The sequence below is a fragment of the Amphichorda felina genome (assembly GCF_050947745.1).
Source record: "Amphichorda felina strain 45539 chromosome Unknown scaffold_4, whole genome shotgun sequence".
NCBI lineage: Eukaryota > Fungi > Ascomycota > Sordariomycetes > Hypocreales > Bionectriaceae > Amphichorda > Amphichorda felina.
Window position 1 is genome coordinate 3078327 of NW_028145046.1, and position 17842 is coordinate 3096168.

Below are 17842 nucleotides of genomic sequence, written 5' to 3' on the forward strand. Positions count from 1 at the left end.
CGATCCGAGCACCAGGTTCTCAATTAGCTCAAATGGTTTTTGCCGAGGCACGAAATCTGCAACCGGTATCTGTACCATAGGTACGGAGTACGAAGTACTTTGTACAGCAGAAATGACAGCATAATGCTCGGCATGGCAAGTTGAGGCTCAAACATTTGACATGCGGCTCAATACTGCGCTCCACCGCTGGAACCTTCACCGTACGTACATGCCCAAACATGTGGTCGGCCCTCAAGCTCAACGGGCTGCCGCCGCCCCCCCGGGAGCACGGCAGGGTCCATTCTCGGCCGTCATTCCAATGTTAAACGTGCAGTCTTCCCAGAGCCGGCGCGAATCTGGTCAGATGTCCCAGCAATACAGGCTCTGTCTTGTGTAGCGATGCCTCTATGACACCCTCCCTCAACTGGGGGCAGCCAAGGGTATCAGCTGCCCACGCGTATTCACCATCTGCACTAGGGCCCAGCGAGCCATGGCTGCTGCTACCCTCCTACACGAGCACCATTACAACTTGGGTCCACAATATCGTGTGACGGCTTTCCTCTGAAGCTGTAATAGACTTGATTTTTATTACTTTATGGACGAGTCTCCAATGTAACTTTAACGCTCCTATCCAAGATGAAACCCCCGCTTACTCCCGTCTCCCAGCCAGCTCCCCAGGCACGCCGCCTCTTAGTCCGTGAGGTTGTAGATCTTCTGGACCTTGGCCAGCATGGCCTCAAAGTCAATCTCGAGGTCCTTGAGCAGGCCGTCGTGGAAGTTGAACACCCAGCCGTGCACGATGGGGAACTGGTTCTTGGCAAACGACTGCTGCACGGCCGCCGTCTTGATGATGTTGCGGCACTGCTCCACGACGTTCAGCTCCACCAGGCGGTTGTACCGCGCCTCCTCGCCCTCGATGGCGTCCAGCTCGTCCTCGTGCAGGCGGTACACGTCGCGGATGTTGCGCAGCCACGGGTTCAGCAGCCCCAGGTCCTTGGGCGTCATGGCGGCCTTGACGCCGCCGCAGCCGTAGTGCCCGCACACGACGATGTGCTTGACGCCCAGGTGGCGCACCGCGTAGTTGATGACGCTCATGACGTTGAGGTCCGTGTTGACCACCAGGTTGGCAATGTTGCGGTGGATGAAGGCCTCGCCCGGCTCGAGCCCGGAGATCTGCTCGGCGGGGATGCGCGAGTCGCTGCACCCGATCCACAGGTACTCGGGGGTCTGGCCGGCCGACAGGCGCGCAAAGAACTCCGGGTCGTTGGCGGCCTTCTGCGCGGCCCAGTTGCGGTTGTTCTCGAAGATGCGGTCGTGCGACTGCTGCAGGTACTTGGAGACGTCCTTGGCGGCCATGGTGTGCCAGGTGCTGCCGGAGCTTGCGGATCGGGGGGTCGGTTGCGGGGTGGGGGAGGAGGCTGCTGACGGCGGCTGCGGTCGAGGGGGGCAGCAGATGGTGCGCGGCACGGGAGGTCGGAAGCTGGAGGGCTGGGCTGGTCGTCTTGGGGCGAGCCGCAGAGATGAGCGGATGGAGGAGGCTGGTGATATACGGAAGGGAAGCATTGGGAAGAACGGAAGGGGCCGGAGGGGGAGGGGGAAAGAAGATCAAGAGGATCCAACGGATCGGTGTATGGAGGGGTCGGCTGCAGGAGAGGGACAGGAAACAGCGCACGTCACGGTGGGGGTCGTTGGTTTAAGGGTGGCTTGGATTGGCTTGGGGCGGATGGCGTTGCTGCGCGTGACAGAAATGGCATCCGAATTGGTGGTGATGCAACTTTGTTGGGCCAAAAAAAAATCTCAATGGGGACCTGCGGAGCCGGCAAAACCCGGCAGTTGTGTGCCGAACAAGATACCCTGGAGGCGATCGCAGCCCCGCCAGCGCAATTGGATTATGACCTCATCGTCTTGACAAGATGAAGGACAGAGAATATTGTTACGACTGCAGATAGTATAACTCGTCTCTCATGGCAGGAGGATTGTGATGCCTATGCGACAGCTGTCGGTCAGATCCGTCCCCGTGGGGGAACCCTGTCATCATCATCTGACTCAGAGCTCAATCAGCTCATCAAGCGCGGGAATCGGAATCTCGGAATCAATTGTTGGGCTTCCTGCGTCACTAAAGCCATGCAGGCTGTCTGGCTCTCATGTTGAATGGAAGCTAAAAGGTGCCACAGATGCGTTTTATTCCCCGCAACTCGTCAACCGCGTTGACCCCACAGCCTGCACCATTGTGCATCACCGAACCACCGAACTCTTCCGAATGCTATCGGGATGTTTCACTAGCATACCTAGAACTGAGCTGAAGCTTCAGTTGAATTGAAATGGCAAATTAGAACCATTACAAGCAATATCCTTGCGGATACTACAAAGTGGCCAGTTGGATGCAGGGGACAATGGCGGGGGTCGTATAGGGTAGGTAGATGGAAATTTCTGCCAGGGAAGCAAAACACCCAGCTTCTTCACCCCACACCCACTTCACCATCAATGACTTTGTCCTCCCCGAGCAGCGGCCGATTCCTCATTTGCATCCCTAGCTCGTGTAGGCATCTCGCTTCAGGATGCCGGGCTCGGTTGCAAGTGACTACTCGGGCTCCGTAGCCTCCGATGTGCCCATAAACCGAAAACACAACACTAGCCCCGGTCTCGCTAGGGAGCTCGAAGCCGCGTCGCATAACGATTCACTTGCCCAGCCAGACGCCGTACGTAGCCACGCTGAGGCCGGCGACGAGACGGATCACGACCATGTCAACAGCATCGCAGCAGCCGGCCATGCCCATTTCCGCCGCCTGGGCTGGAGGCGTCTCGCCATCGTCACCATCGTCGAGGCCGTCGCCCTCGGTGCCCTCAGTCTGCCCGGCGCGTACCACACCTTGGGCATGGTGGCTGGCGTTGTCCTGACCATTTCCCTAGGGTGCGTGGCCATCTTCACCAGCTACATCATCGGCCAGGTGAAGCTGGCGCATCCGGACGTGTCCAACTACGCCGACGCTGGGAGGCTCCTGTTTGGCCGTGTGGGTTATGAGGTGTTCGGTATCGCGCTGGTGTGCGAACTCATCCTCGTCGTGGGATCGCATGCCCTCACTGGCAGCATCGCCCTCATAGACATTGCCGGGGACCATATATGTTCGATTGTCTTCTCTGCCATCTCGGCCGTCATTCTCCTCCTTCTCGCCATCCCGCCATCCTTCACCGAGGTAGCCCTGCTCGGCTACATCGACTTTGTGTCCATCATCGCAGCCATTGGCATCACCGTCATCGCGACTGGCATCCAGGCTGGGAACTCGCCCGGCGGCCTGGGCAGCGTCGACTGGTCCGCCTGGCCCAAGGAGGACCTGCACTTCACCGAGGCCTTTGTTGCGGTAAGCAACATCATCTTTGCCTTTAGCTTTGCCATCGGGCAGTTCTCCTTCATGGACGAGATGCACACCCCAACCGACTACATGAAGTCCATCTGGGCCTCCGGGTTCATCCAGATGGCAATCTACACACTGACCGGCGCTCTGTGCTACGGCTTTATCGGCTCCTCGGTCCAGTCGCCGGCGCTCCTCTCCGCGGGGCCTCTGGTGTCCAGGATTGCCTTTGGCGTGGCGCTGCCCGTCATTTTCATCTCGGGCTCCATCAACAGCACCATTGCCCTGCGCTATGTGCACGGGAGGCTCTTTGCAAAGTCGCTGCTCCGGTACATCAACACCCCCAAGGGATGGGCCACCTGGATCGGGCTCGTCACCATCTTCACCGCCATTGCCTGGGTGATTGCCGAGTCGATCCCCATATTCTCCGATCTCCTCTCTCTGGCGTCGGCTCTCTTCGTATCGGGGTTCTCCTTCTGGGTCCCGGCGGTCATGTGGCTCGTCCTCCTGCGCAGCGGCAAGTGGTCTTCGCGGGCCAACGTCGTCATGGGCCTGGGGTGTGCGCTGGCATTTGTCATTGGCGTGTCCACTCTCGTCATCGGCAGCTATGCGACGATTCGAGATATTGTGAGTGAATCCTGCTTGTTTTTGCAACATGTGGGTTCTGGTTCTGACTGTCTCGGGTTCAGATCACCGTTACTTCGAGCGGCTCGGCACATAAGCCTTTTGCCTGTAGACCTTCGCAGCAGCAGCAAGACACTACCAGAAGCAACATGGAATATCCGTACAATGAGTTGTTCAGTAGACCCTCGGACAACCAGCAGGTCGTTTTTCTGGTAGAAGAATAAGATTAGCAAATTCTCCGGACACATCATTCTCCCGAATCCCATAATGCTCCGCGGCCGGCAAGGGCCGAGCGTTCGAATGGCAGCAGCCTGCTAGGGGGCGGAACTTTTTCAACGACGCCAAGAGCCTCAGACAGTTGAGAAGCATGTCTTGGCCAGTTACCCACGCGAGGCGACGAGGGCCAGCCGGAGTCGGAAGGGAAGGTCGAGACCGCCCAGCAAGTCGCAGCACAGCTTGTGGAGGCTTGTGCAGCACCCACGATGCCACCGTGGGCTTGGCAGACCCACCACGGCGGCGGGGCAAAGCACAGCCTGGTGGGACACGTGACTGGTTGGCCAACCAGGTCGCTTCCTATTGGGTGCTTGGCAGATAAGCTTACCCAGCCCCCACCTAACCTTAATGTCTTCCACAGTGCGGCAAAAGCGAGTGGGACGGAAACTCGTGGAAAGGATAAACATTACAGGTCAAACACGACGCCGAGTTGGTGCATTGTGCTACAAGGGAGTATGTCATAGTGACTGGGGTTGGGGCAGTAGTACGGGCATGGAGCAGAGTATCAATCACATCACGTATCCAGTCAGAGCCTGCCGTTGTTAAAAACAGTTACAAATCGTTGGATCGATTGGTAACAAAGGATACGCGGACGGGATAGCTGGGCAATGGGTGTTTTTTTCCCGCGTAATCCTGCTCAGCTCTGACAGCCACAAAATAGATGTAACCAATTCGACGTGACGGACCAGATGCCAAGTGAAAGGTGCTTGACGCCAATGCCCGCACCATCGGGGCCAGTCCTCTTAACCCGCTCCGACGATAATAACAATACGAGTATTCCCGGCAGATGGATTCCTCCTGTCGAGAATGTCTGAGCCGGACTGGCATTGGCGGGCCTGGGAGAGCATGTTCCCTGTCTGCTTGAACCCAAGACGATAGCATCATCGCCTCCACCACCAACCGGGTGCGTGCGCGCATCCACGACCACCGTTTCTCCCCGTGTGGCGACGGATCCAATGCTCGGTGCCTTGGAAGCCGTGCCTCGGGCGTTGCAGTGATATGCTTGGCATCTTCGTATATTACATGCTATGTGGGATCAGACCAAACCGCCCCGAGACCTGCCAAGCCTCCCTCTCGCATATGATGCCCTGTTATCAGTGGACGGGTCGGCGCCTGCCCGTCGGGTGGTAGTCTGGTAGCACTATACGAGAACGAGGACCAGTACGACGCCTTTCCCCACCCTTGAAACCCACAGTGCGACTGGGCCGAGTGCATATTACAGGGCCCCCCTCTCTCACTCTCTCGGCGCCCATGTGCATCGCCGCTCGCTTGACGGCGCATCCATCCCGACGATGCCGGGACGACCAAGGTCAGGCACCGACACGGGAAAAGAGCAGCGGGCAGATATTATCCGCAGATGGCATGAGCACGCGCGGCCACACACGGCGGCGGCGGATTTTTTTTTTTTGTTAGGCTTCTTGGCGGGCGGTGCCATGTGGACTCGCGCTCTCCACCGGGATCACGCCACGGGGAGCGAAACGACACCACGGGCAGTATCAATTCGTTCCAAACAGGCCATTTCCCATGAACTAGTATGCGTCAACTCTATCATGTTCATCGGTGTCTCGGGGCTCCGCCATAGTACCGAGAGGCTCCCCTTTTGACGGAACCGGTCGGGGGGTGGGTGGGAACGCAACAACAGCGCGGCGTTTGGACGGGTTGGCTGCACGTGCAGATGTGCATGCAGGCGAAGACGCACCCAGCTGCAAATATCATTGATCGTTGATCCATGGGATCAAAAGCCACGTCCAACTGCACAGTGTTCCCGCGCCGATGGAATCTGCACAACACCCGGCTTCTGGAACTTCTTGTTTCCTTTTCTAGAGCCGTCATGTGGTGCTTCTCTTTTTTTTTTGGTGCTCTCCCTCGCTCGATGCTGGCTCGGGTCGCCAGGGGGGCGCAGCACAGGCACATTATGCGCCGAGACGGGACGTGTAATGGCAGTCATGCTCTCGGGGTGCCCGGTGTTGTGAGTGCGGTGACAGGAACTGACAAGCCCTTGACAAGCCTACATGCTAGTACAGTGCTTGGCCGCTCCGCCGCTCCGGAGACGGACCCAGCCTCAGCCATTGGGCGGGGACTCTAAGGAGGGGCTTGGGATGATGGGAACTGATCATTGGCCCGGCTTGGGAAGCCAGCTTGGGCCCAGAATGGGGAAAAGCATGGGGACGACAGACGATCTGTGGTGGTGGGGTGCTCTGGGTTTGTGGCAGACGGTGAGAGCTGATAGGCCACATCCATCTCCGAGGCTGCTTAAAGTTTCGTCTGCGGCTCCGCTACCAAGGTGATGAGGGTGACAAGGGAAGACGAGGGAAGACAAGGGACGCTTTTGTTGGCTTTAGCTGGAGAGGGACGGTTTGGCTGCTTGTCCCGGGGACAGACGTCGACGCCTGGTTCTGCGCCCAGTCACAAGTACTTATACCTCCCTCCCTCCCTCCCTCCCTCCCCCCCAACGTCCCCCGAATCTTTATCTTCCACAGGACAGATTGTCTTCCTCCCAACCTCGTGACCATCTCATCCAATCCTTTGGGTAATCCATCCTGCAGAGTGACGAGTCCCTCGTTTGACCTCCGAGTACTACTACCATCCCATCCCCATCACTTGGGCCATCCACGTCTATGAATCCACTCCCGGTCCTCATCGTTGGCCGTCTCTTTACCCCCGAGGAGCGTACCCACGACTGCTGCACCATCAGCGACAATGGCTGAATTCCCCAAACACCCCTTCCTCCTCTCGGTCGACGAGACGGCGCAAGCCCTGGGCACCGACATCGACAAGGGCCTCACCAGCGCCCAGGTGGCCGATCTCCAGACCAAGTACCCCCTCAACGAACTCGATGTCGGCGGCACAGTCCCCGGCTACAAGATCTTTGCCAAGCAGCTGCTCAATGCCATGATTCTGGTACGTGAACTCTCTCTCTCCTTCTCTCTCCCTTTAGAAGTTCCCTCCCGGGACCGGATGTGAGACACGGAGATACCAACGGGGCGAGCTCCCCCCTCCCCAAGGGCACGCCCCCACGGTGTCACACTGTCTCGGATCTGGATCATCATGACAACTGACATGGCATGACACTGACAATCGATCGGCAGGTCCTCATCTTTGCCATGGCCCTCAGCTTCGGCATCAAGGATTACATTGAAGGCGGCGTCCTCGTCTTCGTCATTGTCCTCAATGTCGCCATTGGCTTCTGGCAGGAGTACCGCGCTGAGAAGCGCATGGACGCTCTGCGAGCCCTGTCCTCCCCTAGTGCCATGGTCCTGCGTGATGGAAAGACGCAGGTTATCCCCAAGTATGTCTCTTTGTTCATCCCCCAACACTCCCACTAACATGACCCCTAGCCCCGAAGTCGTCCCCGGAGACATCATCCTGCTTAAGATGGGCGACACGGTGCCTGCCGACATGCGCATCTTCGAGGCTATGAACCTGAACTGCGAGGAGGGCCAGCTCACGGGCGAGTCCATCCCCGTGGAGAAGATTGCTGAGAATAACATCATGGCGCCGGGCTCCGAGAAGCTGGTCACCTCGGAAGAGGAGATTGGCATCGGAGACCGCGTCAACATGGCCTACGCCACCACCGTCGTCCGGAAGGGCCGTGGTCGTGGCATCGTCACGCAGACGGGCATGGCCACCGAGGTGGGCAAGATTGCCGCCTCGACCAGCAAGAAGAAGCGCAAGGCCGGCCGGTCCATGAACTACAAGAAGTACGGCAAGAAGCAGCCCTTTATCGGCGCCTCCAAGCGCGTCTACGATGCCGTCGGCAAGTTCCTGGGCCTCACTGAGGGCACCCCCCTGCAGCGGAAGCTGTCTGCGCTGGCCTACATCCTCTTCGGCTGCGCCATCATCCTGGCCATGGTGGTCTTTGGCGTCAACAAGTTCGACCTCAAGAACCAGGTCATCATCTACGCCACGTCGCTGGGCATTGCCATCATCCCCGAGTCGCTCGTCGCGGTGCTGACCATCACCATGGTGGTCGCCGTGACCGTCATGCGCAAGGCCAACGTGGTCGTGCGTGACCTCTCGGCGCTCGAGGCCCTGGGGGGCGTCACCAACATCTGCTCGGACAAGACGGGCACGCTGACCGAGGGCGCCATGATTGTGCGCCAGACGTGGATCCCCGGAAACCACCTGTACACGGTCCACGACTCGCAGAGCCCCAACGATCCCACAAAGGGCCGCGTCACCTACTCGCAGGCCAAGGACGACCCGGAGCCCGAAAAGGACCAGCCCAAGCGCGACTACGACAAGGAGCGCAGCGCCGCCGTCCTCAAGTTCGACGTGCCGGACGAGAAGCTCAACGCCGCGACCAAGAAGCCCCGGGAGCCCGAGCCCGAGCTGGCCGTGGAGATGACCGACGCCCTGCGCGCGTTCCTCCTGTCTTCCGCCCTCTGCAACCTGGCCACGGTGCGCTTCGACGACGAGGAGGAGAAGTGGCAGACGACGGGCGAGCCCACCGAGATCGCCCTGCAGGTCTTCACCCACCGCTTCAAGTCGGGCAAGAAGACGCTCGAGGCCCAGGGCTGGCGCCAGCTCGCCGAGTACCCCTTTGACAGCAGCATCAAGCGCATGTCGGTCATCTACGACGCCCCCGAGGGCGAGAGCGGCTCCATCGTCGAGCAGGACAGCAGCATGGTCTTCACCAAGGGCGCCGTGGAGCGCGTCCTCGACCTTTGCGCCTACATCGGCACCGGCGACGCCCGTGTCCCCGTGACCGAGGAGCTCAAGGAGTCGGTGCTCAGGCAGATGAACCTGCTCGCCTCGCAGGGCCAGCGTGTCCTGGCCGTCGCGTACCGGCCCTGGGACGGGCGCTTCACCCTCAAGCCCAACCGCTCCGCCGACGAGGAGGAGAGGGTGCGGGCCGAGGTCGAGCAGGGCCTCACGCTGCTGGGCCTCGCAGGCATCTACGACCCCCCCCGGCGCGAGACCAAGCCGTCCATTGCCGAGTGCTCCAACGCGGGCATCAGGGTGCACATGCTGACGGGAGACCACCCGGAGACGGCCAAGGCCATCGCCAAGGAGGTGGGCATCATCCCCAAGAACCTGGGCATCCTGCCGGACCACGTCGCCCAGTCCATCGTGCAGAAGGCCACCGACTTTGACAAGATGAGCGACGACGAGATCGACGCCCTCGAGGAGCTGCCCCTGGTCATTGCTCGCTGCGCCCCGGACACCAAGACGCGCATGATCGAGGCGCTCCGTCGCCGCGGTGCCTTCATGGCCATGACTGGCGATGGTGTCAACGACGCGCCCTCGCTGTCGCGCGCAGACGTGGGCATCGCCATGGGCTCGGGCTCCGACGTGGCCAAGTCGGCTGCCAAGATTGTGCTCACCGACGACAAGTTCAACTCGATCGTGGCCGCCATCCGCGAGGGCCGCCGCATGTTTGACAACATCCAGAAGTTCGTCCTGCACCTGCTGACGTCCAACGTCGGCGAGGTCATCCTCCTGATCGCGGGCCTGGGCTTCGTCGACGAGTCGGGCGTCTCCGTCTTCCCCATCTCGCCCCTGCAGGTCATCTGGATCAACATGGCCACGTCGTCGTTCCCGGCGTTTGGCCTGGGCCGCGAGCAGGCGGCGCAGGACGTGATGCGCAAGCCGCCCCAGGACAAGAAGCGCGGCGTCTTCACCAACCAGATCATCGTCGACATGATCGTGTACGGCATCCTCATGGGCGCGTGCACCATGGTGACCTTCTGCGTGATCCTGTACGGGGCCTACGGCGGCAACCTGGGCAACGACTGCAACGAGACGTACAACGAGTCGTGCGACGCCGTCTTCAAGGCGCGCGCCGCCACCTTTGCCGAGCTCACCTGGCTGATCCTCATCTCGGCCTGGGAGTTCAAGAGCCTGCGCCGGTCCATGTTCCGGCTCAACCCGGACGACGACGGCCGCTTCCCCTTCTTCCGCGACATCTACGCCAACCGCTTCCTGTTCTGGTCCGTCGTCATCGGCGGGCTGTCCGTCTTCCCCGTCGTGTACATCCCCTACCTCAACACCAAGTTCTTCAAGCACAAGGGCATCACCTGGGAGTGGGCCCTGTCGGTGGGCTTCGTCTTCGTCTTCGTCGCGGGCATCGAGGCCTGGAAGCTGACCAAGCGCCGCTTCCACCTGCTGGAGGACCTGCCCGTCAACCGGGGCACCTGGGGCCAGGGCAGCGGCGCCGACGAGGACATGGGCCACAAGTTCCGCAAGACCATGTCCATATCGAGCTTCAAGACGTGGGCGTCCTTCTCGCGCAGGGACACGGGCGAGTCCATGGGGCGGGCCAGCACAAAGGTCAGCACCAGGGGGCTGGCGCCCAGCGGGGGGATTGTGCAGGCGGGGAGGAAGGAGGAGGTTTGAAATTGAGTTGCTATGCCATGCGATGCATTGGCATGCCGAGGGGGGGAGCAGCTACGAGTATGATTGAACGGCCATGCTATCTTGGAGGGAGGGCATTCCCGTTATAGTAGAGATGTCGCAGTGATACTGGGTACAATGATACACCGGAGAGTCTTGATGGTGGATAATGGCGGGAAATACAAGACGTCAGTCAAACGTTGCAAAGCATAAATAATATGTTTGCTTCACTTGAATAGATGCGAAAGATGTCATGTCACATCCCTCAGTCTACCGGCCCAATATGCCACCTATGTGATTCATCCCATAACGTATACGTGCTTGACATGTTACCACCTCCCTTCCATCCCATCTGCCCCTGATGTATACATAGTTCATACCCCTGACTAGCGAAGCTGAATCCATCCACCACGGAACATACACGTATCTAGTAGTACTAAACCATCGCCAGCCCAAGCATCAACCCCCCCACAACACCTACCACCACCCCCCTCCCCACCCTCCTCCCCCTAGCAACACCGCTCCCACTCTGCGGATCCACCCCCGTGGGGTCCTCGCCCAGATACCACGCCCCCAGATCCGTCAGCTCGCCGCCATCACTGAGGAACACCGCCTCCGGCCCGACGTTGGAGTCCGCCGACCGGAACGCCCCAAAGTAGCTGTACCGCCCCACAAAGTCCGAGTCGTCCAGCCACGCCGCCGAGTCGTTGTAGAAGGTCTGCGTCGCCGCCAGGGGCTGGTGCGCGAGCGCGTACTCGGTCACCCAGATCTCGACGCCGGGCCATCTAGATCATGAAATTCATAAACACCCTGACTCGACTCTTTTTTTGGGGGATGGGGATGGGGATGGGGATGGGGGCAAAACATACTCGTCCCGCCGCTCGTTAACATGCGACTTCAACCCCTCCAGGTTATCATACCAATGCACCGGCAGGAAATCCCACGTGCAGTTCCTCCTCGCCTCCCCGTCGTCGTGGCCCCTGCTCACAATCTCAGAGCAGTTCCCCAGGAACTGCCTCAGCCACGGCATGCTCCCCCAGCCACCGGTGCACGCCGGCAGGCCCAGGCGCACCCCCCTCCGGGCGAGGGGCTCGAAGTTGGCGACCCATGCCTTCGCCGCGATGGCAGGCTCGAGGTTGCTGCCGCCCCATTCCGAGGGCGCGTCGGGCTCGTTGAAGGCGAGGACGTGGGAGACGTTGGTGCCCGAGTCGAGCAGGTCGGTGACCTGGGTGAGGAACTGGGTGTCGGAGGGGTTTTCGGGGTCGACACCCCACATCATGGGGACGAACTCGAAGCGGGACTGCGGGACGGAGGAGAAGGCCGGGGAGGGGATGGCCTCGTAGTTGTAGTACCAGGTGAGGAGGGAGCCGGGCTGGACCCAGAGGGCGTTGTCGGAGGGGTGATCCTCGGAGGGGACGAATACGAGGCCGCGCTTGGAGGAGGAGGATGACGAGGAGGAGGAGGAGGACGCGGCCACAAGGCCCGTGAGGGCCAGGGTGAGGACGACAAGCATCGTGAGTTGCGGAGGGCGACGGGGAGGAGTAAATGGGCGAGGAGGATGGTGGAGGCGGGAGGAGCAAAGAAATGGGCCACCGCAGGCCGGAGGCCACAGCGCCTACCTAACATTGGATGCCACGGCCAACCAATACGGCCGTGATGTGTCTTGTACAACATCTCCATGGCGCTACTGCAAGCCCACGCCGGAATTATAAGGTCGGCGTGCGTCGCCAAGACGGCCTATAGCCAATATTAGACCGTGATCCAACCTTAATGCTGCAGTATTCATGTACGGTGTACCTGATAAGCCTCGTGATTTTTCAATGGTTGGAAAAAAAAAAGGAAAAGAAAAGTATTTGAAATATTACTTGTATGCTTTCCCCTGCGTCATCATAACCTGTAATCTCGGTTTTGGAAGAGCTTATTGCAGTGTGGCAATGATTTCTTTTTACAAGTCGTCGCTTACATACATACTAGAGGTGCTCTGACATCGACATGTCCATCCCCGACTCCCAACAGTCTGGCTCAGGAACGTCCGGTGCGTCCACCATCCAACCCATCAGCGATGCAAACGACCGGTGCGTCCCATGCGAGATGGCTTCGTTGTAGCCCACCCGTACCCAGAACGAGTGGAACGAGCGATTCGCATCATGGGCCGACCGGTTGTTCTCCCACCCAGCCACCAGGCACGTCCCCTCAGGCCGCGGTCCAGTTCCCGGATGCGCCATTAGCTCCGGATGACGCTGGGTCGCCGGCGCAAACATGGCTACCAGCCTCTGCCGCCGAAGCCTCGCGTCTGTCTCCGTCTCCCATGGCGCCATCTGTGCACCGAGCACCGTCCCTGCTATGTTGGTCGGCTCGGCCCGCTGGTGCTCCTCGCGGAGTTCGCGATGCAGCTGCTGCATCATCTTTTTGAATCTCCGCTTGCCAGATCGGAGAGCAAAGGCCAGCGTTCCGAGCCCGCAGGTTGCCAGCAGCGACACCGACTGGTTGATGCCAGCCCCCTCCCACGAGAAGTGGGTGTGGTCGGCATCGTCCTCTGGAGGCGTATATGCTGGGGCCGCCACCTGTCTAGCCTCGGCGGCGAGAGCCACGTACATGCTGGCCATGTACTCGCGCACACTCGCCAGGAGCTCGATCTCTTCGAGATCCCACCACGTCTCGTTCCGGTACCGGAACAGCAGGCACCAATCCCAGCGTCGGAAGGGGCCAAACCTCCCCTTTACCCAGGGCCTTGTCGCTCTTCGGCACCCGCAGGACAACGCACCGTCTTCAAAGCCGAGCCTGTCGGCAGCAATGGGGCGGTAGATGCGGCATAGGAGCTCGTACCGCAGGAAGGCCCGTATGATCCTCTGCCTCTGGGTGTGGCCGAGCCAGTGGAACGGGTACTGATTGCTTGTCCGGTTGACCCTAGCGCGTATCCGCCTCTGCGAGTCCGTGTCCGCGAGGCTGGGGTCCGTCCACGAGGGGAGGAGACGGTAGGACATGGAGAGGTGTCCTGCCGATGCCTTTGAGACAAAGTCCATGGCATGGTACCAGACGTGGCGACACAAACTGTCCAGCTTTAGGATGGTGTCCTTGTCGCGGCCGACAAAAGGATCCGGGAACTCCATCCGAGCCCACTTCCAGAGGTGCCTGTCGGTAGCCTCTGACCGGGGGTTGAGCCTGATGTCGGGCGAGATGGGCCAGACGGTGAAATCCGATGGGGCCCGCGGACTGTGATCGTCGTGAGCATGGATATCGCCGAGGGTGAACTTGGGGAAAACGACGATGGCCAAGGCGTCTTGGAGAAGATCGCCTTGCAGGTCCCTCATCGTGTGGGAACGGGCGATGTCAAAGGCTCTGTTGTGGGCAGTGCCTCGGAGAGAGGGGAATACTTGGAGGGCCCCCTTAAGATCCTCGCGGTTGAGTTGCTCGAGGATCAGGAGATGCAGCTCACACGGGAGCCTTTGAAAAGGATTCGCATCCATGGTACTCACGTAGGGGGTAGTCCCGATGTATTGTAAGCACAAGCACGAGATGCGGAAATGTGGTCGGTAACTGGTAAGAAACAGAGGGAAAACAAGATGAAACCCGGGATTTCAGCTTCATTTTATATCCGAGAAATACCAGTTATCATCGAGGACAGGTTCCCGGAAGGAGTGTTGCATGTAACGATTGACTTTTGCGCACCTTGAGTGGATGGGCTGGAATACTCGACGGAACTGTTGGGCTGGCTGAACCTGTTGTCCGGAAAGAAACCAAGGAAGCAGACATGGAACCAGTAGGAAGGAGTAGATGGAATAGTTGCAACCCTGGAAGAACAGCCTGTTACATCAGTGGAAGTCACACGTGGAGTATGTTGGAGTCTTTGGGGGTATGATAATATGAGGGAGGCCGAGGCGGAAACAAAGCTAGAGCGAGGGAAAGGGTTATTTTGCCATGTGTGCTGCCACTCATGCACCCCTTTGTCCTACTGGCCATTTCTGAATAGGTTCGCAAAAGCAATTCCACTTTCTGACTTGTATTCAAGCAGGTGCCACCAACTGACGGTCAATAGATATCATAGTTATAGTTGATACAATTTCAGAAACAAGACCAGGTGCACCCATATTAAAATACCATCTCCATTTCGTAGGCAAGCATCGCCGATAGAGATGGATAGAGATCCATGACAAATTACTCCTCTCCCAGTGCCTCGTTTAATGTAGATCTTCAGACTGCGCTCATTGGCTCCATGAGACGTTACTGCCCCAGCCCCAACTCCCAAAGTAACAACAAGGTTAAGGGAGAGGAAGCAAAACTCACCGGACGTGGGTGTCACAGCAGCCACATATTCATACCCAATGCTAGAAATTTCATACCCGACGCTGTTGGGCTGCAATCACGAAGTCATAGCTCGTTCCCCAGTGGTGCCAGACCCTCGGTCCCAAGGTTAATTGAAAAGGGGTTACAGTTGGAGGCCCGAATTTCTAATCGGAGATATAGGTGGGCTTGAACGCCAGGGCTGACGGAGAAAGCTCCTGTGGCGTATATAGTCAGAAGCTCAGCCAAGACATTTAACTCGTCCAATAAGGTACCGGGCAACCAGCCATACCACAGTTTGGGGCTGGGGGTGTCGTCGGAATTGACTTCAAAGACAATAGGAAAGTCACGCCAAGGAGATACCAAACAGGAAGTAAATGGCCTGCATACCTCCCGTACAACAGATGGTGCCGTTCCAATGCTGACGGGCATCGCGACATCACGTGGGCATTAATTGTGTGGAACTCAATCCAACAACGCCCTGGAGAGTCACATATCTGACGACTGCCAGCTGGGAAGTATCCAATCGCCCTATGGGTACGGATACTGATGGCTACAAATGGGTATGAATTCTATATTGGTCATTCTACTATAAGGTCAAGGCTGGGCGCGCCAATCGATTTTGAGTGTCCGACCGGATACCTACTTCGTAGCTCAACTTACATGCGTTGATCAAGAGTATCTATGTTGGATTGGTTTTGAGGGTGGCATGGTTGTGACTGCGCATGCATGCAGACGGATGATGGGCAATGTCTCCCTGTCTGAATGAGTTCGCGTTGGCCAGCCTCCCAGCAGAGAGCAGAATGATCAGGCGTGTTTTAATACTATCCTGAAATGGAACTATCCCTAATGAACCGAACTCTGGAAGTTGTCGGGTATTCCCACGGAATATGAATGTTTGTGACTTGCCGCCCTTTATGCCGTGCGGAGCATCTGTAGCGAGCTTTTCCTAGGCTGGCATGGCTTGCGTGAACTTGCGCGAGCCTGCATGGGGACTCATTGGGACGGAACGACTCCGGCCGAGTCCGAGGCGTGTCCGAGGCTCCGAGGATCCGGGGAAACTGGGCATCAGTGGGCAACAAAGGTGGGCATCAGTGGGCAAGGCGGGCAAGCTGGGGGACCTTCTTCTGGAGGCCGGAACGAGGCCGGTGCTCACGTAATCTGACAATGCCTCGGCTCAACCCCACGGTTCCCGTGGATTGCCGCCGTGAGAGAACATAAGTCCAGGGGACCTGCACCGCCTCTGCATCTTGATTCCATCGCAAAGACCTTGCAGCGCGTTTCGCTTCATTTCCTGTATTTCCACCACCACCATGGCCGAGCGCATTTCTTCCATCATCCGCCATCTGGCGCCGGGCTCTGCCCTCAACACCATGTGCGTGCCCCTCGTCCGCAGTCTCTAATGCTTCGCCGGAACTCCCAGACTGACCCCCCACTGCAGCCAGTCCAAGAACCCCGATGACATTGTCGTCACCCTCGCCATCCGCACGCCCCTGACCAAGGCCAAGAAGGGTGGCTTCAAGGACACCTCCCTCGAGTACATGGTCTACGCCCTGCTCGACCAGGTCCGCCAGCGCAGCAACCTCGACCCGGCCCTGGTCGAGGACATCTGCCTCGGCAACGTCTCTGACAGCAAGGCTGCCTACAAGCTCCGCGCCGCCGCCCTGGCCGCCGGCTTCCCCAACACCGCCGGTGCCAACTCGGTCAACCGCTTCTGCTCCTCTGGCCTCAAGGCCGCCGCCGACATTGCCCACTCCATCTCCGAGGGCTCCATCGAGATCGGCATCGCCATGGGCGCCGAGAGCATGTCCGTTGGCGGCGACGCCCTCGACAAGCCCTTTGACGAGGCCGTAACCTCCAAGAGCCAGGAGGCCGCCGACTGCATGCAGCCCATGGGCTGGACCAGCGAGAACGTCAGCCGCGACTTCAACGTCACCCGCGAGCAGATGGACAAGTTCGCCGCCGAGAGCTTCCAGCGCGCCGAGAAGGCCCAGAAGGCCGGCTGGACCGACGACGAGATTGTCCCCATCACCACAAGGGTCAAGGGCAAGGACGGCGAGTGGACCGAGGTCACCCTGACCAAGGACGACGGCGTCCGCCCGGGCACCACCTACGAGGGCCTGTCCAAGGTCCGCGCTGCCTTCCCCCAGTGGGGTGGCTGCACGACCGGCGGCAACGCCAGCCAGGTCACTGACGGAGGTAAGATGACCCTTAAGAGATGCATCACCTATGAATGACGCTGACCTTTTCCCCCAGCCGCCGCGCTGATCCTCATGAAGCGCTCCACGGCCGTCAAGCTCGGCCAGCCCATCATGGCCAAGTACGTGGGCTCGACGGTGGCGGGCCTGGCGCCGCGCATCATGGGCATCGGCCCCAGCATCGCCATCCCCAAGCTGCTCGCGCAGCGCGGCGTGACGCTGGCCGACATGGACGTGGTGGAGATCAACGAGGCGTTCGCGTCCATGGGCGTCTACTGCCGCGACAAGCTGGGGCTGGACTGGGCCAAGATGAACCCGCGCGGCGGCGCCATCGCCCTGGGCCACCCGCTGGGAGCCACGGGCGCGCGCCAGGTGGTGACGGGTCTGAGCGAGCTGCGGAGGACCAAGAAGAAGATGCTGCTCACCAGCATGTGCATCGGCACGGGCCAGGGCATGGCGGGCATGTTTGTCAACGAGCAGGTCTGAGCGGTGGTTGTTGACTCGCAGTGTACTAGTATTTATGATTTCAATAGCGGGGACATTTTCCTGCTATATAACGCAGGTACATAGCAAGCCATCTGGTCTATGAGGTACTACGGTAGTATATTCGTATGTGCATTATTACCCTGGCGAGGCATTGGGAAGCCTAGTGTATGTCACTGTCACCAGTTTCACCAACACAATCAATCCACTTCCAAACCTCCATCACATCCAGTCTCAGGAGAGCGGGGTATTACGCATGTTCACCATGCTCCGACGCGGATGGCACCCGAGGGCGCAGAGGATGGAAGAGGGGGTCTC

General features: G+C 59.2%; 6 protein-coding genes across 6 annotated transcripts; 3 read left to right on the forward strand and 3 right to left on the reverse strand.

The window, feature by feature from the left end:
• Positions 1-669: 669 nt before the first annotated feature.
• ACO1O0_004766 (carbonate dehydratase NCE103) lies at positions 670-1335 on the reverse strand (the record flags this gene model as incomplete). Its single annotated transcript, XM_083194199.1, has 1 exon — positions 670-1335. One exon carries the CDS (start codon positions 1333-1335, stop codon positions 670-672), a length of 666 nt encoding a protein of 221 aa, XP_083051147.1.
• A 1202-nt stretch (positions 1336-2537) lies between these two features.
• On the forward strand, positions 2538-4177 carry ACO1O0_004767 (transmembrane amino acid transporter protein-domain-containing protein; the record flags this gene model as incomplete). The annotated part of the gene is made up of 2 exons (XM_083194200.1): positions 2538-3956; positions 4019-4177. The coding sequence occupies 2 exons, from the start codon at positions 2538-2540 to the stop codon at positions 4175-4177; spliced, it is 1578 nt and encodes a 525-aa protein (XP_083051148.1).
• A 2749-nt stretch (positions 4178-6926) lies between these two features.
• cta3 (uncharacterized protein) lies at positions 6927-10565 on the forward strand (the record flags this gene model as incomplete). The annotated part of the gene is made up of 3 exons (XM_083194201.1): positions 6927-7127; positions 7316-7515; positions 7565-10565. 3 exons carry the CDS (start codon positions 6927-6929, stop codon positions 10563-10565), a joined length of 3402 nt encoding a protein of 1133 aa, XP_083051149.1.
• A 433-nt stretch (positions 10566-10998) lies between these two features.
• On the reverse strand, positions 10999-12075 carry ACO1O0_004769 (glycoside hydrolase family protein; the record flags this gene model as incomplete). Its single annotated transcript, XM_083194202.1, has 2 exons — positions 10999-11347; positions 11432-12075. 2 exons carry the CDS (start codon positions 12073-12075, stop codon positions 10999-11001), a joined length of 993 nt encoding a protein of 330 aa, XP_083051150.1.
• A 457-nt stretch (positions 12076-12532) lies between these two features.
• ACO1O0_004770 (uncharacterized protein) lies at positions 12533-14029 on the reverse strand (the record flags this gene model as incomplete). Its single annotated transcript, XM_083194203.1, has 1 exon — positions 12533-14029. The coding sequence occupies one exon, from the start codon at positions 14027-14029 to the stop codon at positions 12533-12535; it is 1497 nt and encodes a 498-aa protein (XP_083051151.1).
• A 2127-nt stretch (positions 14030-16156) lies between these two features.
• Positions 16157-17527, forward strand: ACO1O0_004771 (Thiolase, N-terminal domain-containing protein; the record flags this gene model as incomplete). The annotated part of the gene is made up of 3 exons (XM_083194204.1): positions 16157-16218; positions 16285-17042; positions 17100-17527. 3 exons carry the CDS (start codon positions 16157-16159, stop codon positions 17525-17527), a joined length of 1248 nt encoding a protein of 415 aa, XP_083051152.1.
• Between the last annotated feature and the right edge of the window lie 315 nt (positions 17528-17842).